We start from the raw sequence: 24,530 nt of genomic DNA, 5'->3' as shown, positions 1-24,530 counted from the left end.
AGATATCAAGCCGGCTCTTTCTCCCTTCCTTCTTTCCTCCTTACCCAGCACCTCCTCTTCCTCTCCTGTAGTATTTCCCCACCCCCTTTCCCATACCATGCCAGTGTTGACCTTAGAAATGCATAGGCTATATGTAGATCCTTCAAGAGGTAGTGTGTCATGATTTAGGCTCTACACCCTTTCTGATGTTTTGGTGCCACCTCAGTAAGGCCAACACACAATCTCTCCACTGCAAAACGCTATACACAAACTTGTGCAAAAACACACTCATATTCTTACTAAACCATAACAGCACTAATTCCAAGGACAGACTCAGCATGCAGCAATACCAGAAAAATTGAAACTTACATGCAAAATATCACAGATGCACATTTCCAAAAGCTGACATATTCCAATTAATAAATTCTGAATAAAATACTTTTTTCTACCTTTGTTGTCTCATCATTTAGTTTTTCTATTCGCTTTGGTCCCAAGTGTCTTCTGTTTTATGCAGTGCCTTCTTATGCAGTAGCCCTGTCCCTACCCTTCCTGGAGTTTCAGTATCTGCCCTCAATGTGTCCCTCACCCCAATCTTCATCCTGTTATTCCTGTTTTTTTTTTTTTTGCTAATTCTCCCCTCTTCCAGCACCCTCTCTTTCTATTTCTTCCCTTCTATACAGCACCCTCTCTCCCTATTTTCACTCCTCTGACCAGTATATTCTCTTTCTCTCACCCTCTTCTGTCCAGCATATCCTCCTTCCCTTACTTCAATCCAGCATCCCTCCATGTCCCCTTCCATGTCAGCTTCTCCATTATATCATTATTTCTCCTATGTCCAGCATATCCCCTCTTTGTCCCCATCCCCATACAATGTCTAGCACCCCCCATCATTTTCTTACGCCCCATTTCCAGCATCTCCCCTGTCCTCTTACCCACCCTATGTCCTGCATCTTCCAATATCCCTTTTTTCCCTCCCAGCATTGTCCCTGTATGCCCTTATCCCCTCTCTGTCCAGCATTGTCCCTTTGTGTCCCTGTCTCTATGCTCCCTCAATGACCAGAATCTCGCTTCTCTGTCTCCCTGACACTCTCTTTTCTCTTCCCTTCCTCCTACATCCATTCTCCCTTCTTCCCTCCTACCAGCTAATCCACATCTAACAATCCCTTCCCCCCCCCCAATCCATCACCTCTTCCTCTCTGTTCATCATCCCCCCCCAAAAAAAAATATCCAGCACAGCAGACCTGCACCTCTCTCCCTCCATCCTGTAGATCCTCCATCTGCCACCATTCACCCCTACCCACATGGTTCCATCACCTCGCTCCTCCCAAAGGTGCAGCTGAACAGTACCTCCATTTTTCTCACCTCCCCCCCAATCCCGGTTCCAGCGTCTCTCCCTTTTCCTTCCTCCTCACTCACTTGCATTGATCACTGCCGGTAGCGGCACTGCAGCCAGCCAGCAATAACAGCAGTCTGCTTCGGACTTCCCTGCTACATGTCCCGCCTCCTCTGGTACAACTTCCTGTTCCGCATAGGCAGGACGTGTGGCAGGGAAGGCTGAGGCTCCGAGGCAGACTGTTGTAATCGCTGCAGCGCCGCTACCAACAGCCCCTGGTACCAAAGTTGAAGCGGCGAACGGGTGGCCAGCAGTAGTAAAGGCAGCAAGCAGCAGATAGGCTCGACTCCGCTTCCCTGCCCTCTCTGCTTCCCGCCCGAAAGGAAATGACATCAGAGGAAGGTGGGATGCAGAGAGGGCAGAGAAGCGGAGTCGAGCCTGTCTGCTGCTTGCTGCCTTTACTACTGCTGGCCGCCCGTTCGCCGCTGCGGGTCGTCGTCGTTTGGGGGGGCAATGCCCCCCCTCGCCCCCCCCAGTCTACGCCCATGGGGGAAGGGTTCCTGATGAGAACCTGATAGAATTAAAGACAGTGGATCTATTACGTATGGAGGATCCCTAAAGGGAATTGGGGAGGAATGGAACATGATACTCCTTTAGTGGAAAGAATGAGCCTCTCCCTCTGACAATAGGACTCTTCTGAGAAAGATCTGCTAGCCCTAGCCTTCCCATATTAGGCAAAATCCTCTACAGAGGTAGAGTGTATTTTTTTTTCCTGAACAGCTGACTGGAAGCCTGGTGTTATAAAGATGGAATATATTGAATTTAAATTGAAATAAGATTAAATTAAACTCTTCTTTCATTGGGGCACATGGAATCATATCTTCACTTCATCTGTTTTGTAGAAGTTTACATTTTAGATACACAAATGGATTATTCTGTTTTGAGGCATGTTTCAGGGACAAGTGGTTTTATAAGTCAAAATAAAAATAAATATTTTGTTCTATGCAGATCTCTTTTGTATAAACATAACTAAACGGTCCATAAACCCCTAATGCAGTCCATTGGTTTTCTTATAGTTTGTTCTTGCGATGACTAATACTGTGCCAAAATTGAAAACTCTTTATCCCTTATCTGGTCAATAATAAAAGGAGCTCATTGTGAACACTATCCACCTGAAAAGGTTGTTTTGTGGCTGTACATGAGGAATTATGATGTTGAATAAATAAGTGTATGTTTGTGGCCCTAGTCATGCATCTAAAGTTTATATAATCCTTTCAAGAAAGCTAGTTAACCCTTTAACTTATTAGTAGAACATAACCACCGAGGCATGGTATGGCCGCATTTTCAATATGGTAATACTATAGCCCAACTAAAGAACAGGTTATTTCACAGAACAAACTTGCTTTCCTTGTGCCATCGCCATCCAGCTGGATAGTCAGTGTTTTAAAAAGGTGGAGGATACAGGATTTTCTTTTACATTTATATCACACATTATCCCAAGCAAGCACAGGTTCAATGTGACTTACATTTGAAAATACAGTGAGACAGAATAATAGAATTTAGTTATATCATGGAAGCAAGTACATGGATATGTCTGAAACATTTGACAAAAGTTGAGATTAGCATATATACCTAACTGAGCATTTAAAAGTCTGTCCTTTAATGATACCACATGTTCAGAAATCATAGCCATAAGTATAGACAGTTATTCAAATATCATATGCACACACCAGAACAGGCATCCATACACATATTGCAAATGTAAACAACAACTTCTTCAGAGTACATCCAAAATTTAATGTTTATTTTCTCATTTCCATCTTCTAAAATTCTAGACAGCAGATGTACAGATCAGCAGGATCCAAAGCAGTCCAAAACAAGTAAAGTCAGAAACAACACAGTTTATACCTAATTATTCAACCAACCTTAGCATTCACCTTTGGGTTTAAAAAGCAAAACCATGTGCATGTAAGGATTGGATAATTGAATTAAAATAAAGTTTAAAGCAAATGCCCTTGGTAGCAATAATGAAATAGTGATAGGAATATTCACATAGCAAGCAGCCTGAGCCAACAGATTTATTTTCTATTGAATGAACCTAATAGGGTGCTGAACTGTTGGCACATTTAGACTGACTGGACAGAACTTCTGCACAAAGGAAGCCCTGCCCTCATTATTCAATAGCTCTCTGAGAAATAGCAGTAATAAAAAAGTCAAGCGCATTTTTATAATATACCACTGCAATCCACAAAACAAAAGAAGCAAGTTTCCACGTGCCATCTTTTTCTTTTGATTTAGGCACAAGAAAAAAAAAAGATGTTAAATGCTCCCAGGTTTCAACCTAATAAATGTTTTTTTAAAAAGTTGTGCTTATAAATAGTAAGTCTGATTGTTGGCCACCAAAACAGACATCATGTTATGAGAATCAGGTGCTTCTTTACTTCTGTGCATGAATACAGGGAGTCCCTATAACCAGCCCCTCCAAAAGACACGATTTAAAATATAGAACAAATTAGTACTCTAACCAATGAAACCAGTTCTTCCTCTGTGTACATCCATATGCTGCACAAGCTGGCATGTTTAAAAATATGAGAGCAAATAAAAATGTTGCCAACAACAAAAAAAATGACAACTTGGATACAGCAGCTCCTAGATTTGCTTACTTTGTTTTGGGTAAATGAGGATAATGGCTGCACGGAGAACAGGGAAAGAGAGACCCACTTAATGGCTTCAACCTTTTGATGTCAAATTCCTTGTTCATGCCGCTGCCTCTCTAACTTGACTGCAACAAAAATTAAGTCATGCGTAGGACCATAGCCCTATATGCGCCACTGGCATCTCTGCTGGTTTCCTTCCTCCGCTCCGCTGCCTCCCAAACAGGAAGTTACACCTTGGGGAGGCGAAGGGAAATCAGCAGAGGTGACAGTGGTGCATATAGTGCTATGACCCAGCTGGTGTATGGCTTCATTTTGTTGCAGCCAAGTCGAGGAGGAAGCAGTGCGAGTCAGTCAGTGAGGGGAAGTGAAGGGAAGCTTGTGGTTCTTCCAGGCTGCCGTGGACTGAAGAAGGCAGGAGCCAAGAGGAAAAGTTAGTGGCATAGGCGCCACTTTTACCTAAAATCTGTTTGGGGGAGCGACTGCACCCCTTGTGCCCCCTAGCTACACCCATCCGCATTTACTTATGAGTATTGGGATCTAAAGAAATTACACTCTAAGGTTATAGAGTACCGACTAAGTGTAGTTACACATGAAACTGCAAATTAGTGCCAAACGGTGCCAACTAATCATAGCCAATTAACACTAATTAGCACCTAATTTAACAATTAAGTTATGTGCATAACTGGAAGTGTTCTAAAACTTGCGTGCACAATTTAGAGTGCTACGCATAAAATTGATCACACAAGATTATAGAATTATTTATTTATTAGGATTTATTTACTGCCTTTTTGAAGGAATTCACTCAAGGCAGTGTACAACAAAAATAAGTCAAACATAGGCAATAGACAATTACAGTACTAAAACTATTCAAATAACAATTCCAAGTATAGCACAGTATGCTACATTACAATGTCAACACAATACACAGCATAGGGTGTAAGTAAAGATGGAACATATAGATAGATAAGATAGAGTAACAGGAGTAATAAGGAACTAGTTAAAGAGAGTTGCAAATGAGGTCAGAATGGTGCTTGAACATTATCTTGGCTAGGGTAGGAGTGGATAAACATGTCCTGTTATAAAAGGGAGATTCTGACTAACTAGTGATATTGAGGGGGTCTTTTACTAAAGCTTAGCCCGAGTTATCTGCAGCAGGGCTCATTTTATTCCTATGGGCCCTGCTGCAGATAACTCGAGCTAAGCTTTAGTAAAAGACCCCCTGAGTTTGTAAAACAAAAAATGGAATACATTTTCCTCTAAAAATTACCCCATTATGCTGCCTAAGCCTACATCTATTTGTGTGTATAGACAGACACAAGCAGTGGAATGGGGTGGGCCACTGGGGCCATGACCTAATATTCTGCCCAACACAGTAACAGCAACTAAAGAGCTTAGGGGCTGGAGCGGGGCCAAAGATTGGTTGGTTGGTTCACCTCTCCGACTAAAAAGATACTCTGCTGCCTATGAATATATAGCTATATATACAAAATAGTATTCTCTTATGGACCTCCTAGTATACCTCCTAGTATAGCATATAGCTCACAGAATCAAAATTCATTAATCATATGCTCTTTTGTTTGTCACAGAATCTTAAAAAGCTGCCTGAAACCTGTACATCCATTTAATACTACCATTAATATTTTAATGGTCTGAAACAGAAAATGAAATAAAGAGACCTTAAGGGCATATGACACATTTTGCAAATATCATCAGGGTGTCAAGGTGGAAGAGCAGTTTGCTAGATCACTGTAGATACTTTATCGTTAATTAAAATTTGCTATACCATTTTCATTGCAAGCAAAATAAAACAGAAACACTAATCTCAATCACACAGATGACAGCATCATAGAAACACACATACAAGGACCATGAAATAGTCATAATGGTCAACAAGTAGACACAACACAGCATAATCAACACCCTTCACAACTCAGCCCATCCCTGATTGATGCAGGATCAACCCAGACCTATGTAGAAAACGCTTGTTGAAACAAATGAGTTTTCAATAGGGTATGGAAAGATGTATAAGATGTTTTGAATCAAAGGCACTGTGGTATTGAGTCCCACAGTGCTGGTGAAATAAAGTAGGAGGCACTGGATCTTATGGATTCCCATCTAGCTTTAAAGGGGTGCGGGAGAATGAGCTTTTTACCTTTAAGTACATAAGCAGGGCCGGTCTTAGCATGTGCGGGGCCCTATGCAGACCAATTTGGTGGGGCCCCATCCTAGCCCCGCCCCCACCCCAGCTCCACCCCATTGATAATATTATTCAATTTTTAGAAAAACTTTTATTTATGAAATTTCAAATAAAGACAAATGAAGCTAAACTTGTACAGAAAAACTGATTGAAATAATAAGCACAATGCTATCATGACCCCCCCCCCCCCCGAAATTATTCAGTTCAAGTCCACTACAATTAGTAGTTCCAATTCTCATAACCCCGGGGGGGGGGGGGGGGGGTCAGAGGTGCGGACATACAATCTCTCCACTGCAAAACACTATACACAAACTTGTGCAAAAACACACTCATAACCTTACGAAACCATAACAGCACTAATTCCAAGGACAGGACGAGCACAACCTTATGCGTGGAAAGGTAGAACTGTAATTACACCAGGCTCTAAAACACCGATACACTACCTCATAAAAAAAACAAGACAAAAAGGGCTGCAAATGCTACACGCTAGCAGGATACTGCACCTTGATCACACATGAAAAACACGACACAACAGATATGAAGGCAAAATACTGAACTGGAAAGTTACCTCAAGAAGTCAGACTCAGCATGCAGCAATACTAGAACAATTGAAACTTACATGCAAAATATCACAGATGCACATTTCCAAAAGCTGACATATTCCAATTAATAAATTCTGAATAAAATACTTTTTTCTACCTTTGTTGTCTGATCATTTGGTTATTCTATTCGCTTTGGTCCCAGTGTCTTCTGTTTTATGCAGTGTCTTCTTTCCATTTGATATTTTTTCTCTCACCATGTCCACCATCCTCCTGTGTCCTTATGTGTCCTGTCTACCATCTGTAGCCCTGTCCCTATCCTTTCTCAAGTTTCAGCATCTGCCTTCAATGTTCCAATGCAGCCCTTAAATTCAGCAATTTCCCCTCCATGCATATCCAGCATTTCTCCTCACTCCCCTCTTTCCATGTGCATCTACTTTCCTCCCCTTCCCTACATCCATGTCCAGCATTTCTCCTCTATCCCTTCCCCTCCATCCATGTGCATCTCCTTCCTTAGTCTTTCCTTCCTTCCATTCGTGCCCAACATTTCTCCTCTCTCCCCTGCCCTCCATGTCCAGCAATTCCCCTCTCTCCCTGAGCCCTGCTCCTCTGTCCCCTGCCCCCTCCATTCATCCCTATAAAGCAATTCCCCTCACTCCCTGAGCCCTGCCCTCCCATGCTCCTCTGTCCCCTCCATTCATCCCTATCCAGCAATTCCCCTCTCTCCCTGAGCCCTGCCCTCCCATGCTCCTCTGTCCCCTCCATTCATCCCTATCCAGCAATTCCCCTATCTCCCTGAGCCCTGCCCTCCCATGCTCCTCTGTCCCCTGCCCCCTCCATTCATCCCTATCCAGCAATTCCCCTATCTCTCTGAGCCCTGCCCTCCCATGCTCCTCTGTCCCCTGCCCCCTCCATTCATCCCTATCCAGCAATTCCCCTCTCTCCCTGAGCCCTGCCCTCCTCCCATCCATGCTCCTCTCTGTCCCCTGCCTCCTCCATTCATCATCCCTATATCCAGCAATTCCCCTCTCCCTGAGCCCTGCCCTCCCATCCATGCTCCTCTGTCCCCTCCATTCATCCCTATCCAGCAATTCCCCTATCTCCCTGCGCCCTGCCCTCCCATGCTCCTCTGTCCCCTCCATTCATCCCTATCCAGCAGTCCCCCTCTCTCCCTGAGCCCTGCCATCCATGTCCAGGTCCTCTCTCCCTTGCCCTCCCGCTCCCATGTTCAACTGCCTGCCCGCCCTGGCGCCCTCTTCTCCCCCCCAACCAACAAGCATGCTTTTTCTTTTAAATTTACCCGCCTCCGTCGCCGACTCGCTGGAATCTGACTGGACAGCACAGCAGGCATCGTCGCTGAAAGCGCTCCTCCCCCTCCCAAGTGCACCCGACGTCTCTAGCAGAATGGAGAAGAGCTTCCTGATTCATTCATTCTCAGTGTCCCGCCCTCGAGGGCGGGACACTGAGAATGAACGAATCAGGAAGCTTCTCCATTCTGCTAGAGACGTCGGGTGCACTTGGGAGGGGAGGAGCGCTTTCAGCGACGATGCCTGCTGTGCTCTCCAGTGTCCAGTCAGATTCCAGCGAGTCGGCGACGGAGGCGGGTAAATTTAAAAGAAAAAGCATGCTTGTTGGTTGGGAGGGAAGAAGAGGGCGCCAGGGCAGGCAGAATAGCGTGTCGTTGGATCGCCGTCGGCCTTGGGAAGAGGCTGACTGAGGCGCCGCGCGGGGCCCCCCTAAGCGCGGGGCCCTATGCGGCCGCCTCGGTCGCCTCGGCCTAAGACCGGCCCTGTACATAAGTACATAAGCACCGCCATACTGGGAAAAGACCAAGGGTCCATCAAGCCCAGCATCCTGTTTCCGACAGCAGCCAATCCAGGCTTCAAGAACTCGGCAACCCCCCCCACCCCAAAAAAAAAAAAAAAATTAATAATGTTCAATGGACTTTTCCCTCAGGAATCTGTCCAAACCCCCTTTAAATTCCGTAAGGCCAGCTGCTGTCACTACATTCTCCGGCAACGAGTTCCAGAGTCTAACTACAGGCTGAGTAAAGAAAAACTTGTTTTAAATCTACCATATTCTAGCTTCATCTTGTGTCCCCTGGTTTTGTTGTTGTTTGAAAATGAACAGAGGGTATAGGAAGGTGTGTATGGGATCACCGAGGAAGAAACTTAGGCAGGGGAACCACTGTAAACAACCTTGTGGGTTAAGGCAGTGGTTCCCATACCTGATCATGGAGGCATCCTAGCCAGACAGGTTTTTGGGGTACCCACAATGAAAATTCAGGAGAGAGATCTGCATGCAGTTGAGGCACTGCATGCAAATATCGCTCATGAATATTCATTGTGGATTTCCCAAAAACCTGGCTGGGGTGCCTCCAGGACCAGGTTTGGGAACTACTGGATTAAGGTAAGGATCTTGAATTTGACTCTGAAATCAATGGGTAAACAGCGGAGCTGCTGAAGGAGAGATGAAGCATGATAGTAGCGAGATGCCCGGCAAAGTATATGGGTAATCCCTGCATAGATAACATTACAATAGTCATACCTAGAATGAAGAAAGGCATAGAACAGGGAACAAAGCACATTCAAATATAGTAGATTGCAGATCGACCTTAACTTACTTAGGAAAAAGAATGTTGCTTTAACAACTTGAGAAATCAGAGGGCCAAAGGATAGAGATGAATCCAAAATGACACCAAAATAGCTAAAAGATGAAATGGGAACAATACGCCTGTCAAACAAGAAAGGAGTGACAGCTGGCAGAGATAACTTATACGGTCTGTGCCGGGGCTGGTGGTTGGGAGGCGGGACTAGTGCTGGGCAGACTTATACGGTCTGTGCCGGGGCTGGTGGTTGGGCGGCAGGGATAGTGCTGGGCAGACTTATACTGTCTGTGCCAGAGCTGGTGGTGGGAGGCGGGACTGGTGGTTGGGAAGCGGGGATAGTGCTGGCCAGACTTATACGGTCTGTGCCCTGAAGAGGACAGTACAAATAAAAAAGTAGCACATATGAATTTATCTTCTTGGGCAGACTGGATGGACCGTGCAGGTCTTTTTCTGCCGTCATCTACTATGTTTACTATAACAATCCTGTAACCCACCATCTTATCAGGTTTCAAAACTAAATGATGACCTTTTGGCCAACATGCTACATGGTAAAAGCAATGCTGATTGTAGATCAATAGAATTCAAGTCAGTGTGTGACAAAGAACTGATCCCCAAAGATGTCCACAGAAAGAGCATTTACAGGCACTACTTTCTGAAAGCGTGCATAGCTGGTGCAAGGGTGTTAGCCCCCCCCCTTTTATGCTCTTTGAATGGACCAGCAGCCCCCCACTTCAACAATCATCACCCCAATACAATCCTCCCAGAATAATCTGATTAAATGGGCCATTTGAAAACTGCCCACCCTCCCTGCTGTTAAAAGTACATCATTGGTTCTTTGAGTTTGTGTGGGTGTCAGGATGCAGAAACTTCTCTAGGTGACCGCCTAGTCCTGTGTAATGATCGGACCAGCCTTGGAAGTGGGGCCATATCTAATGGTCTTTTTATGTATGATGTACAGCGCTGCGTATGCCTTGTAGCACTATAGAAATGATAAGTAGTAGTAGTAGCTTAGAGGACTATCAAACAGGGCACAACAGAATATGTACACATAGGCTTGGGGAGTTTTCATTCAGTCCTGGGGACACACCAAAGCCCCAGTCAGGTTTTTTGGATATCCACAATGAATATGCATGAGGTAGATTTGTATACCATGAAGATAATGCATGCAAATTTATCTCATGCATATTCACTGTGGATATCTTGAAAACCAGATTGGCTTAGTGTGTCATGTCCCGAGGACTGAGTGGAGAACCCCTAACATAGACCCACCTCCTTACTGCTCCGCACCCCTTTCTCTGGCTGTGAATAGTCAAGGAGCGTATTTGTTACAGAGGTAAAAAGTACTGTGTAACTCCTTTTACACAACAAACATGCTTTTACCTTTAAGGATGCGCAATGTTCAGAAATGCTGTGTATATCTGCATACACATGCAGAGTGGTGGGGAAAGCATTATAGGCGTTACACATTTGTAACAGCCTCTCATCTTTAATTTTGATTCCTGAAGGCCAGTTTGGGTTCGATAATGCACATTCCCCGTAAGGAAAATCACCAGAGAAGACAGCAGCACCAATATACTTTCTGGCATGTGATGTGACTGACAGAAAGCTCAACCAACATATTGGTGCTAAGGAAATCATGGTGAGGAAACCCTGGAATAATGGTGATTTTTTTTTTTAGCAGTGTGGTGACTCTCCCCATTCTGTTATGTGCTGGAGACCAGCCTTGGTTGTCAGTAGAGAGCTGGTGCACGACTCTTGTGCCCACACACAGAGTATGCACAACAGCGACAACAGGCTGGGGAAGGCTTCAGCCCCTGCTTCTCTTTTCCATGCATCACTGGCTACTTCCCCTTGCGTCCTTTTTCCTCAGCCCAGGATCTTACATTTTAACTCCCAGGAAGGAAAGAGCAGCAAACAGCAGGAGGAGGAGGGGCAGGAGCCCCGCAATACCAGCCGGCGGCCCCTGCCTCAACCCTCCATCCAATCCAAGACCCGGGGGGAGCTATTGAACGACGAGCAGCACAATTACATAGACAGAAGAAGAAAAAAAAATCCAAAGGAAACGCACGTTTAGCTCGGTTTCCTGGCTGAGCAGTTGTGCTGCTGAGTTTTGCCGCTGCAAGGATCAAAGTTACCCTCCTTCCCAGTCCCCTGCCTGCTTCTCTCTCCCATGCTCTTGGATTACCACCTTCCTTGCTATCGGGATGGATAATTACGCGTTCCCTGTCCTGCTGCTCCTCGTTTTGCTGCTGTGTGGTAAGTGAGCGCAGGGATTCGTCTCAAGTTTCCTTTAAGGGCGCACCTGGGATGTACTGGGGAAGATTTCGTAGTAGATGATCACAATTTCTGAACATAAGTTTTCAGACAGTACCCCGAGCATCATGTGTTTGTGTAGATACAGTTATTCTTAAAAACCTCAAAGTGTGACGAATTAATACTTGTGTACAAGTAATAATTATTATCCTAATGTGGTACGCAGGATTATTTCCTGCATGGTCTTAAATATAGATGTTCTCCGCATACAACAGTGCTCCTAAAGTTTTAACTGGTCTTCCCCTCCCAGGCATTTATTTAATTAGGGGGGGGGGGGGGGCGGAAGATCCTTAGCAAAGAACACTTTTCCCGAAAATAAAGAAAGTGTTGATTCTTCTCAAAAGACCTGATTAATCCCAGCCATTACTGAACCAACTAAAACGATGACTGAACTGTAGCTGAAAATTTATGAGCAGTTTAAACCCACTTCTGATTTGGCTCATTGTTGGAAGTAAACACGGCTTGTTGGATTACAGGGAAACTGACAGCTGGAAACCCCCTTGGTGGCGGTAATGCTGAACTGAAGAATCTCTTTCGGTAATTTGCCTGGGAAAGGGAGCTGGTGTCTCCAGACCACTTTGATTAGCATAAAACAATTGCAGGCATTATCTTTCTGTTGGAAATAATTGATTAGAGGCTGGCATGCTTTTTTAGACTCAGCTCGGTGTGCTAATTTTTAACCGGAATTGGGGATACTTTGGAGGTTTGGGGGGGGGGGGGTGGGGGGCTGTGGTAACAAAAAGCACAAGGTAGCAATCCCTTACCTCAAAGAGTTATAAAATGAAAAGAAAAAAGGTTGACAATGCTGTACTTGATTCTATAATAAATAATACTAAACCCTTGTTAATATTTGCAGTGATTCAAATAGCAGCTCTCAGGTTTCGTACGTCTTGAGTGCTAAGGGGTACGAAAGTACAAAACAGCTGTACTTCTAATCTTCATTTTTACGCTTGGATTAATTTGGTTAATCAGATTCAGCTGTTAGCTTTGCTGAACCGAGGGTTTAATTTTTTTGGCTTAGCGTTGGAGATGTAATTGTTTGACGGAACCTGAGAGTTTGATTTCCCCCAAAGTCTGTTAGACACATTGCATAGGGTTAAGGAGCAAAGCTGAGACAGTTATCGATGGATGGGACTGATATGAAAAGAGACAGTTCGGACAGGTTTTAGGAAGTGAGAGAGAGAACTCGGCAGTATGTATTGTAATCTTCCCCCCTTTTCCTCTGCTCGAAGTGTTGGATTTGGGCAGTGTTATTACCCGTAGCAGAATAGAGACCTGTATTGTTTAAACTGGTTATTTCCCCGAGCAGGTTCCAGCTATGTTAAGTCTTATTGAAGCTTCCCACAATTTCGGGAATAACACGTATAAAATGTTTGTACGTTTTGGGTAGTTTGCCAGGTGCCCTTGACCTGGATTGGCCGCTGTCGGGGACAGGATGCTGGGCTCATGGACCTTTGATCTTTTCCCAGAATGGCATTACTTATGTACTTATGGTAGCCAAATTTCTATTTCCCCCTTGAGTAGAGTGGTGTGGTAGCCGTGTTAGTCCACTTTTAAAGGTAATCCATAGAAATCAAACAAAATAAAGCATGGAAAATATACCTTTTTTATTGGACATAACTTAATACATTTCTTGATTAGCTTTCGAAGGTTGCCCTGTATATTCCATGGAAGCTGTTTTCTGTTGTTTCGGACTCTGAGAACTGCTAGTTGAATACAGAGAGAAGAAAAACTTTGCAGCTTGGGATGCTTTCGTAGAGATCAGGCATTGTGCTGACCCCCCTCCCCCCTTCTCGTATCTGTCCTATCGCTATTCAAGAATAACTTTCAGGGGCGGTACCAGATATAAATAAACTGAAGCGGTACAAACTGATTATTTTCCCTCCAGTCCTAACAGTTCTGTGACTGGCAGCCTTTCATCTGGTAGTTTGGAGCCAGACTTTCTCCCTTGGCACCTGTCACTGCGCTCTTTTGCTTCTCACTGGGGGCTGCTGTGGTAAATCAAAGTTTGTGCTTTGAATGACTGATTGTAGGCTTTCCCACAGTAATTAGCAAAAAAAAAAAAAAAAAGCCTAATCAGAGCCGCCCGCATGTAGTCCTCCCACTCAGTTTTTTTTTTCTTTTTTAAATTATATTCGCTGTGTCTGGAAGGCAGCTTCAGATTGCTTAAAGGCATCGTATCGGCGGGAAGCTTGGGCCCCGGTTAGTGGTTTGTAAGGGCTGCACTAATCTTACAGGGTTTATAAATCCTGGGACCTGGAGGTACACATAGTCGGGTTTTCAGGATCACCACAATCAATATACGCGAGATCAATCTGCACACGCTGGATGCAAATCTTTTTCGTGGTAGTAGTCATTGGGGGAAACCTGACCGGGTAGGTGTGCTGTGCCTTAAGGTCCAGGAGAAGTCCGAGAAACTCGGAGCCAGAAGTTGTGGGGTGTTGATCGACCTGTTGGTGGCAGCACCGCACCCCTGGATGCTGCAGAGCAAGAACATGAAAGGAAGACGCTTCTAGGGCATCAGGAACTGAAATTCTCCTTTCTTAATGTGTCTATCCTACACAATTATTTATATATTCTTTGGCTATTTATTTATATTTTTTTTAATGTAAAAGGAAGATGTATTTGTGAATGTTCTTCAAAGTCTGTATCACATTCAGGAATTATACTCAGTTTGGGGAGAGGGGATGTAAATATGACAGAAAACGAGCAAGAAGAATTTCTTCTCTCTGTCTGTGGCTGGCATAATTAACACAACACCCCTCCCCCAATCCACCAGTGGTTGTTAACAGTAAATTACAGTAAGTGGTATCAGAATCTTTTCAGCAGGCTTTTGGAGATGCTTTTTAAGCTAAAATAAGACACCAATCCAGAAAATAGCTAGTCTTACAAATAAAACAACTTTTTATTTTTATTTTTAAAAGAATAGCCATACTAGGTCAGCCCAGTATCCTGTTTCTAACAGTGGCCAATTCAGGTCACAAGTACCTGATAGAAACCCAAATAGTAGCAACATTCCATGCTACCAATCCCAGGGCAAGCAGTGGTTTCCCCCCATGTGTCTCAATAGCAGACTATTGACTTTTCCTCTAGAACTAGTAAAACCTTTTTTAAACCCAGATACACTAACCATTGTTAGTGCATCCTCTGGCAACAAGTTCCAGAGCTTAACTATTTGCTGAGTGAAAAAAAATATTTTCTCCTATTGGTTTAAAAATTATTTCTATGTAACTTCATTGAGCATCCCTTAGTCTTTGTAGTTTTTGAAAGAGAAAAACAAATCAATTCACTCTACACCACTCAGGATTTTGTAGACCTCAGTCATATCTCCCCTCCGCCATCTCTTTTCCAAGCTAAAGAGCCTCTTAGCCTTTCCTCATATGAGAGGAGTTCCATCCCCTTTATCATCTTGGTTGCTCTTCTTTGAACCTTTTTGTGATGAGCGACTGGAGAAATAGTACAGCTAGCCAAACCAATGAAACACAAAAGTAAGTATTTATTTAAAGAGATTCTCAGACCTGTTCCTTCACAGGGCCCGAGATATAGGGTGGGAAACCCTGTGCAGTCCAGCAACAGAGTCTTAGGCAGGCCTCTGGAAGCAGTCCAAACACAGTTCAAGGCTGTTGGGGGGGGAGGGGGTTGCCTCACCCCAAACACAGCCTACAAGTTTCTGGGTTCCTCCCTGGACTCCAGGTCTGGCTCCTGTCAGAACACAAAACAGACTTGCAAAGTCAATTCAAAATTAACAATGGCTTACCTCAGCCAGGTCACAGTTATTGAATGGGCTCTTCAGCAGCACAAAGTGGAGATTCACGTCTTTTTGTCCCTGGGCTCTCTTCCCGGTAGTGTCTCCACCCTCCCGGCCTATTTTTTTTTTTTGTTACATTTGTACCCTGTGCTTTCCCACTCATGGCAGGCTCAATGCGGCTTACATGGGGCAATGGAGGGTTAAGTGACTTGCCCAGAGTCACAAGGAGCTGCCTGTGCCTGAAATAGGAATCAAACTCAGTTCCTCTGTTCCCCAGGACCAAAGTCCACCACCCTAACCACTAGGCCACTCCTTCTACGTTGGGATCTGCACTCTTAAGTTAGCCCAGGCTAACTAGAGAGGGACTTCTCAAGGGTGAGTGGCAGTGTCTTATACACCCCATCACACTTTTCTAATTTCGCTATATCTTTTTTTTTTGAGATACTGCAACCAGAACTGAATGCAATACTCAAGGTGAGGTCACACCATGGAGTGATAGAGTCATTATAGTATTCTTGGTCTTATTTACCATCCCTTTCCTAATAGTTCCTAGTATTCTATTTGCTTTTTTGGCTGTCGCTGCCGCACACCGGGTAGAAGATTGTCTACAATGATACCCAGATCTTTTTCTTGGGTGCTGACTTCCAAGGTGGACCCTAGCTTCAGGTAATTATGACTTGGATTATTCTTCCCAATGTGCATCACTTTGCATTTTTCCACATTAAATTTCATCTGCAGTCTTCCAATTTCCTAAAGTTTTCCTGCAATTTTTCACAGTCCCCATGTGTTTTAACAAGCTTACTGTAGATGGATGAAGATCACACTGTCTGGATACAGTTCTGTTAACTATGATACCAAGGTTCACCTCTGTCCAATCTGATTCCATATTAAGTAATTTGTCAGAGGGTTAACAAGAAGTACAGGGAATGAACAGTTTCAAAAACTGGAAAATATTTTTCTCTAATTTTAAGTATTTATAAGGCTCCCTTCCTAGACCACATCTTAATAATAAAACATTAGTAATGGAGTGTGCAGTATTACATGGCTAAATGAAAGCATCAAAACCTAGCCAAATTTTCATAATATACGGCACATAACCATTTACCTCTACTCAGGAAACCTAGACTGCCCCATTTGATTGATTGATTGATTGTCTGCATACTTGTCCATTAGATTGTAAGCTCCTTTGAACAGGGACTGTCCTTCTTTGTTAAAATTGTACAGCGCTGCGTGACCCTAGAAGCGCTTTAGAAATGTTAAGTAGTAGTAAAATGATAATGAGTACTATTAAGAAAAGTGTGGGTCAGGCCAACCAGGGTGAACACCAAATAAGGTCCTCTAGGACTGTTGACCTTAGGCCTTCTGTGGAGGGTGATACTGATTTTATTATCTGTTGTATTATTTGTCCATGTGGGTAATTTTTAGAGCCATTTAGCAAGTGTATATGAAAACTGGATTCTTCAGACCAGAAAGTATGTTCAGGATTTCATAACATTCATACTTCAAACCCAGTGTTTCTCAAGCCAGTTTGGTTTACAACTTATCCACAATGAATATGCATGAATAAATTTGCATCCACTACCTCCATTGTAAGCAAATCTATCTCATGGATATTCATTAATGCACAACATAGGACTGTCCTCTCATATATTAGTCAATGCCATTCCACACATTAATGCTATGACTAATTTTCAAACATAACACAACATTTTTATAATACCAATATCTAACACTTTATTCCAATATTTAAAATCTCATATAAGTATTAACCATACCATCCTACCCTGGATTATATTCCCCATTAAAATTTCCACAAAGTCAATAACTGAAGCAGTTATTCTCATATACACTGTCCATATAATACTGGAAGTTCTTCTTCAAGAATGTTAGTTACCAATGAAATTTTTTCTTTTTATCAGTCCAAGTTCAATACTGATGGAAATGTTTCCTCGGTCTGATCCTTTACTCAGGGGTACCCAATTACATCTTTTAAGGACTCTTCTTGAATTAATCTTCATTAGAAGGAAATCCCACTGCTCCAACTTAAGACATCTTCACATTAGTCACTCTGTTAACACTGTGTTCTTAACAAGAACACTTTTGGTCTCATAAGTACATAAATACATAAGTGTTGCCATACTGGGACAGACCAAAAGTCCATCAAGCCCAGCATCCTGTTTCCAACAGTGGTCAATCCAGGTCACAAATACCTGGCAAGATCCCCAAAAAAGTACAAAACATTTTATGCTGCTTATCCCAGAAATATTTTCCCCAAGTCCAATTTAATAATGGTCTATGGACTTTTCCTTTAGGAAGCCATCCAAACCTTTTTAAAACTCTGCTAAGCTAACCACCTTTACCACATTTCTGACAATCAATTCCAGAGTTTAATTACACGTTAAGTGAAGAAAAATTTTGTCCAACTCATTTTAAATTTACTACTTTGTAGCTTCATCGCATGCCCCCTAGTCATAGTATTTTTGGAAAGCGTAAACAGACGCTTCACATCTACCCGTTCCACTCCACTCATTATTTTATAGACCTTTATCATATCTCCCCTCAGCCTTCTTTTCTTCAAGCTGAAGAGCCCCAGCCACTTTATCCTTTCCTCATAGGGAAGTCGTCTCAACACAGGCCATGTTTCTTTAGGAGACTGTGTTGGAATGTAATTGTATTTTGCATGCATTGCCTGTCACCTATTATTTCTCTGTGATTACTCTGTGACCTCTGATGTGAATTACTTAGAGAGGTCACATAGCTATGCAACTTCCTGTGGGGGTTAGACACAGCACATGCAGCACATGGAGCACATGGAGCTCATGATCTCTCCTAACCTGAGAGGATCTATGGTGGTGTGAGCATCCATTACCATCTAAGCACATGGAAGGAGCTGATAATACAAATGTATAGTAATATGTATATATAAGCCTGTCTGATTATAATCTAACTACAAACTGTGAGTAAACAGATGTTTTGTTACTTCAACTTTAAAGTGACTCAGCAGTGAATTATTCTGGGGTGAATGAGAGAGAGATGAAGAAAGAAATTAACATTTCTAAAGCTGAAGCTGTGTGTACTAAAATCTGCTAATTATTTACTACAAATAATCCAACAAAAGGGTTATGGGCCCAGGGCTCAGGAATTGAAAAAGAAGAGAAATATTACCAGGCAGAAAAAAAAAAGGCCACATTTTTCTCTTAAGTTTTAAAGGAAAGATTCAGTCTGTCTCTCTCTCCCCCCACACAGCAGACAGAAGGCTAAGAAAATGGCTGAGGGAAGAAATTCACCATTGTTCTATTCTCTCAAGGTGCCTAAATTAACTGAGTTTAATTATCAGCAGTGGGAACTAAGATTCATATGTCTCCTTCGAGCAAAAGGATTAAATATATGCTTAGACCAAGACAGAACAGCTGAAAATATGGCTGAATGGGACAATGCAAACTATTATGTGAAGTGCATGCTTTTGGAAGCTCTCTCAGAGAAACAAGCCATATTAGTGGAGGGAAAAGATACACCAAAGGACATTTTATATAAACTGAGAACTATGTATGCAACTACATATGCAAAGCAGCAACCAATTTGGTTGGCAGAGTTGAATGAAACCAAATTAAGGGATAAAAGTAAATGTAATGATCACATTATGCATCTTATGTCTTCATTTCAAAAGTTAGAACTTTCTGGAATTCCCATGTGTGATGCATTGAAAAGAGCATTTCTTTTTACCTCACTATCAAAGAAGTTTGATGTTTTTAGGTCTGTAAATGAGGCCATTGAAGGGCAATCTTTTGAACAGGCAACATCAAAACTAAGGCAGGAATGCATAATAAATGATTCTGAGGAGATGTGTTCTCAAAGCAAGTCAGAGAGAAATGAAACAAATTTCTTGGCAAAGAACAGAGGAAGGCGGAGCTATGGGAAAACTCCACCCAAGGGCAAGCTGATTTGCTACTCATGTGGAAAGGAGGGACATGTATCTAAATGGTGTAAGGAAACACAAAACACTCCCTCTAGCTCACCTAAGCCAATGGAACTAAAGAATTTTCAAACCAGGAAATGTATGAAGGACAAAGATAAACACAAGGGCTTTCTAATGGCAGAAAAATCTTTGACTATGGTAAATAATAATTCAAATGAAAGTACTTGGATTTTGGATTCAGGGAGCACATGCCATTTAACCAATTGTAAGGATTTCTTTCAGGAAATGTGTCCAGAGGAAGGTATTCTTAAAACTGCAAACGCAGGGACTGCTAAGATCCAAGCAAAAGGTATTGGATTCTTAAAATGCAAAGTGTCTAATGAAGTTAAAGAAATTCCTGTAAGTGATGTCTTGTATATTCCCCAAGCAGTTTGCAATATGCTTAGTGTATCTACATTAGATAAGAAGGGATTTGTGATTCATTTTGAAAACAGTAAGTGCACAATCTCTAAAAATGATGAAGTGTATGCTGAAGCTTTTATGCATAATGATGTTTATAAGCTGAGCATTTCAGGTGAAGCCTCACATATGGCGCAAGTAAGGAAGAATGATGGTAAATGTAGTCTGGAAATCTGGCACCGCCGCCTGGGACATCGTGATTTTAAGGTGATCCAGGATCTTTACAGTAAGCAACTGGCCACCGGCATTCAGATAAGTGCAGATGCTGGTAAAATGGAGAAATGCATAGACTGTGTTACTCAAAAAGGTGTGAGACCCTCATTTCCTGCATACACAGGAAATAGGAGTAATAAAGTGCTGGACTTAATACACAGTGACTTATGTGGACCGTTTAATATCCCATCATTGGGAAATAACAGATTTGTGCTAATATTCTTGGATGATTTCTCTAGATATTGTGTGGCCTATTTGCTGAAAGAGAAAAGTCAAGTCACAGACATGCTGAAGAAATACGTAGCCATGGTGAGCAATAAATTTGAAAGAAAACCAAAGGTTCTTCAGACCGACAATGGTGGTGAGTTCACTTCACAAAGCATGCGCACATTTCTAGAACAAGAAGGCATTCAGCATATCACAACAGTAGCTTATACACCAGAGCAAAATTCTGTTGCAGAGAAAAAATTTAGGTCACTTGTGGAAATGACCAGATGTATGCTGTCAGATAGCAATCTCCCTAAAAGACTATGGGGGGAAGCCATTCTCACAGCAGTGTACCTACAAAACAGAATGCCAACTAAAGGCGCTGAGCGCACACCACATGAGACATGGCATGGTAGGAAGCCAAACCTGACACACATAAGAACATTTGGAAGTACAGCATATGCTCATGTACCAAAGCAAAGAAGGCATAAGCTGGATTCCACAACAGAAAGGGGCATTTTAGTTGGCTATGCTCCAGGACACAAAGGATATAGAATTTTGAATCTGAAAACTGGCATTGTTGGCATAAGACATGTTACATATTTTGATGAAAACAAAAGGGTTGATAAAGGCTGGATTATCCCAGATGAGCCTTATCATCCAGAATATGAAACAAGAACCATAATAGACATGCCAGTGTATATAAATGCCATACCAAGGCAGATGTCTGAAAGCAACTCATCTGTATCTAACGAGGAACAGGCAGAGGAAGCAGACACAGAAAGGATCATTGAAGAAGACAGTACAGTTGGAGAAGGGGAATCAATTGGAGAAGAACTCTCAGATTTAGAGGATGCGGAAAGGTCAGACCAACCTGTTGTCAGACGCTCATCCAGGGAAAACAAAGGTGTTCCACCCCCAAGACTGTCTTACCTAACAAAGTCAGCAGAAGCTCAAGAGCCCTTAACATGGGATGAGATTGAGAAAATGCCAGCAGAAGAAGCTGCTGAATGGCGTAAAGCTGCACAAGAAGAAATTGATGCATTGGATAAAAATAATACTTGGATTCTTACAAAATTACCTCCTGGCAAGAAAGCTATAGGATGCAAATGGGTATTCAAGTTAAAAAGGAATGCACAAGGAAAAGTGGAAAGGTATAAAGCCAGATTAGTGGCAAAGGGATATCTTCAAAAATATGGAGAAGATTTTGATGAAGTGTTTGCACCTGTAGTGAAACACACGACAATTAGAACACTTCTGAGCATTGCAGTCTCAAAAGGCATGCAAGTCAACCACATTGATGTGAAAACAGCGTTTCTTCACGGAGATATAACTGAAGACTTGTACATGGAACAGCCAACAGGTTTCATAAATACAAAACAAAGACAGCTAGTGTGTAAATTAAACAAAGGTCTTTATGGATTAAAGCAAAGTGCAAAATGTTGGAATGAAAAATTGCATGAAATATTGACAAATTTAGGATTTAAGCAAGGTGAAGCAGATAAATGTTTGTACACTAGGTGCACAAATGGACAATATGCATACATTTTAGCTTTTGTTGATGATCTGCTCATTGCAAGCAAAAGTGAGCAAGAGTACAAGGACATTGTAAAGTGTTTAAACCTCAATGTTGAGATAAAAGAACTTGGTAATGTGTCATACTATCTTGGTATAGAAATTGAGAAACAAAATGATGGTTCTTATCTTCTAAGCCAGAAGCAGAAAATAAATGAGCTTATTGAAAGTTTAGGTATGCAAGATGCCCAAGTTGTAAGCACTCCCATGATCACTGATTTTCTGAAGGATGAAACAGTAAGAGAACCTTTACCAGATAACATCCAATATAGATCAGCCATAGGTAAGCTTTTATATCTAGCTACCACATACAGGGCTGATATAGCAAATGCAGTAGGAATTTTGAGCAGAAGGGTCAGCTCACCTACTAAATCAGATTGGACTGCAGTTAAAAGGATGGTAAGGTATTTAAAAGGTACCATTGATTGTAAATTAAAGGTTTCAGCCAATAGTAATCCAAAACTAATATGTTACTGTGATTCAGATTGGGCAGGGGATCATTCTGATTATAAATCCACAAGTGGATATGTGTTTATGTATGGAAATGTACAAATTTCATGGGCCAGTCATAAACAAAGTATTGTGAGTCTGTCTTCTACAGAAGCTGAATACGTGGCCGTATCGGAAGCGTGCAGAGAACTGATGTGGATTGAAAAACTTTTGCTGGATTTCGGAATAGCTGAAAAGAGACCAATCCAGATAATGGAAGATAATCAGAGCTGCATCCGACTGTCACAGAATGACAAGGTTCAGTCACGCACCAAGCACATCGCAACGAAATACCACAACGTGCGAGAGTTGGCGAAAGAAGGGGTCATCAGTCTACACTATTGTCACACCAGTGAGATGACAGCTGACATCATGACCAAACCGTTACCCAGAGAACATTTTGTGAATCTGCGTATAAAGCTTGGACTTTGTATGAATAAATAATTGCATGACAGTTATGCATGAGAAGGGGTTTGTTGGAATGTAATTGTATTTTGCATGCATTGCCTGTCACCTATTATTTCTCTGTGATTACTCTGTGACCTCTGATGTGAATTACTTAGAGAGGTCACATAGCTATGCAACTTCCTGTGGGGGTTAGACACAGCACATGCAGCACATGGAGCACATGGAGCTCATGATCTCTCCTAACCTGAGAGGATCTATGGTGGTGTGAGCATCCATTACCATCTAAGCACATGGAAGGAGCTGATAATACAAATGTATAGTAATATGTATATATAAGCCTGTCTGATTATAATCTAACTACAAACTGTGAGTAAACAGATGTTTTGTTACTTCAACTTTAAAGTGACTCAGCAGTGAATTATTCTGGGGTGAATGAGAGAGAGATGAAGAAAGAAATTAACATTTCTAAAGCTGAAGCTGTGTGTACTAAAATCTGCTAATTATTTACTACAAATAATCCAACAGACTGCACTAAAATAAATATAACACAATATACAATATGTAATCATAAATATTTCCTACAAACATACTAAAGTATACACACAAAAAACTGCTAAGTACCTTGCTCAACCTCTTCATTCAGTTTTGATCCCAACCGGAGCTTATCAGCCATGTCTAATTCACAGACGCTAACGCATGCGCAGGACTTATATCGTCCCTGTTTGCCTATTGCAATCCCATCAGTAACGAACAGTGTTCCAACAATAAATTAATCTCTGCTCCTTAATTATCAACACCCTCTCCCATAATCAGTACAAACCTGAATCAAAACTACAAATCGTAAATCTAGCAAATGATGAGCTTTGACCCAGCGATTAAAGGAGTTTCCATCCACTGTAACCTAATATTGCTAAAGTGCTGAGCTAGCCTAACCGTTATTTTCCTTTTGGTCTCCCCTATATACCATAGTTTACAAGGGCAAGTGATGCCATATATTACATTCTGAGAATCACAATCTGTCTTAGAATATAACTTAAACCCTTTTTGAATATTATTTATCCACACTGTAAAGAGTGTTTACAAAAAAACAGAATTGAGTACAAGGACCATGACCCACTTATCCAGTAACCACATTTTCTCTGGGTCAAATCTTCCCCCAAATTCCTACCTCTAATACAGGAGAATAGAGGTTTTTCTTGTAAACCCATATGTAGAGACAAGTCGACCAATGTTTGAAAATAAATTTTTGTACCGGAGACGTCTGACTGTAATATGGTAACACACAATTGACTTGGAAACTTGAATCCTTATTGGCTTTTTGCAAGAGCCAACATCTCTGAGTGTTGGCCGCCCTTTTATACGCTTTCCTAGCAACTCATCCCGGATACCCTCTTCGCCTAAACCTAGATTGCATTAGTTGGGCCTGATCATGGAACTGCCCATCAGAGGAGCACAGTCTCTTAGTTAATCACTGGGTCAAAGCTCATCATTTGGTAGATGATTTATGATTTGTAGTCTGCACAGAGAGATTTTGTGGTTTGCTGCCACTACCAGCTGACAGATTTGTTACAGACACACTGCAGTCAGGGATGCTTGGAAGAGTTGTTTTTTAGGCTGATTTAGATACCAGGAAATCTTCCAGAGACCTACAGCTCAGGTTCAAAATTTGGAGGATCTGGATTAGAGAGCTGCACAGGAATGGGTTTAATTCCCACAAAAATGGAAGAAGTTGCCATGAGATTCCTGCAGTAGTGTAGTCAAAATCTCTGGTGACTCCAGAATGAGGCTTGGAATGCATGGAGAGAAGCAGTTGGAGCTCAGAATGAAGTTTAGAATACCAAGAGTAGCAGCTGGAATACTCATTGGTTAGTGACTACCATCCAAAAAAC

At 42.2% G+C, this 24,530-nt stretch overlaps 1 protein-coding gene across 1 annotated transcript in view; it reads left to right on the top strand.

The window, feature by feature from the left end:
• Positions 1–10,890: 10,890 nt before the first annotated feature.
• RAMP3 (receptor activity modifying protein 3) overlaps positions 10,891–24,530 on the top strand; it is a 355,621-nt gene continuing 341,981 nt past the window's right edge. Inside the window, exon 1 of the mRNA XM_030204265.1 lies at positions 10,891–11,569. Within this exon, the coding sequence (XP_030060125.1) occupies positions 11,518–11,569 (52 nt within the window). The 5' untranslated portion in view covers positions 10,891–11,517. The remainder of the gene's footprint in view (positions 11,570–24,530) is intronic.

This window comes from Microcaecilia unicolor, chromosome 1 (assembly GCF_901765095.1).
Source record: "Microcaecilia unicolor chromosome 1, aMicUni1.1, whole genome shotgun sequence".
NCBI classification, from domain to species: Eukaryota; Metazoa; Chordata; class Amphibia; order Gymnophiona; family Siphonopidae; genus Microcaecilia; species Microcaecilia unicolor.
The sequence above is the reverse complement of the archived record's forward strand: the minus strand, read 5'-3'. Positions and strand labels throughout refer to the sequence as shown.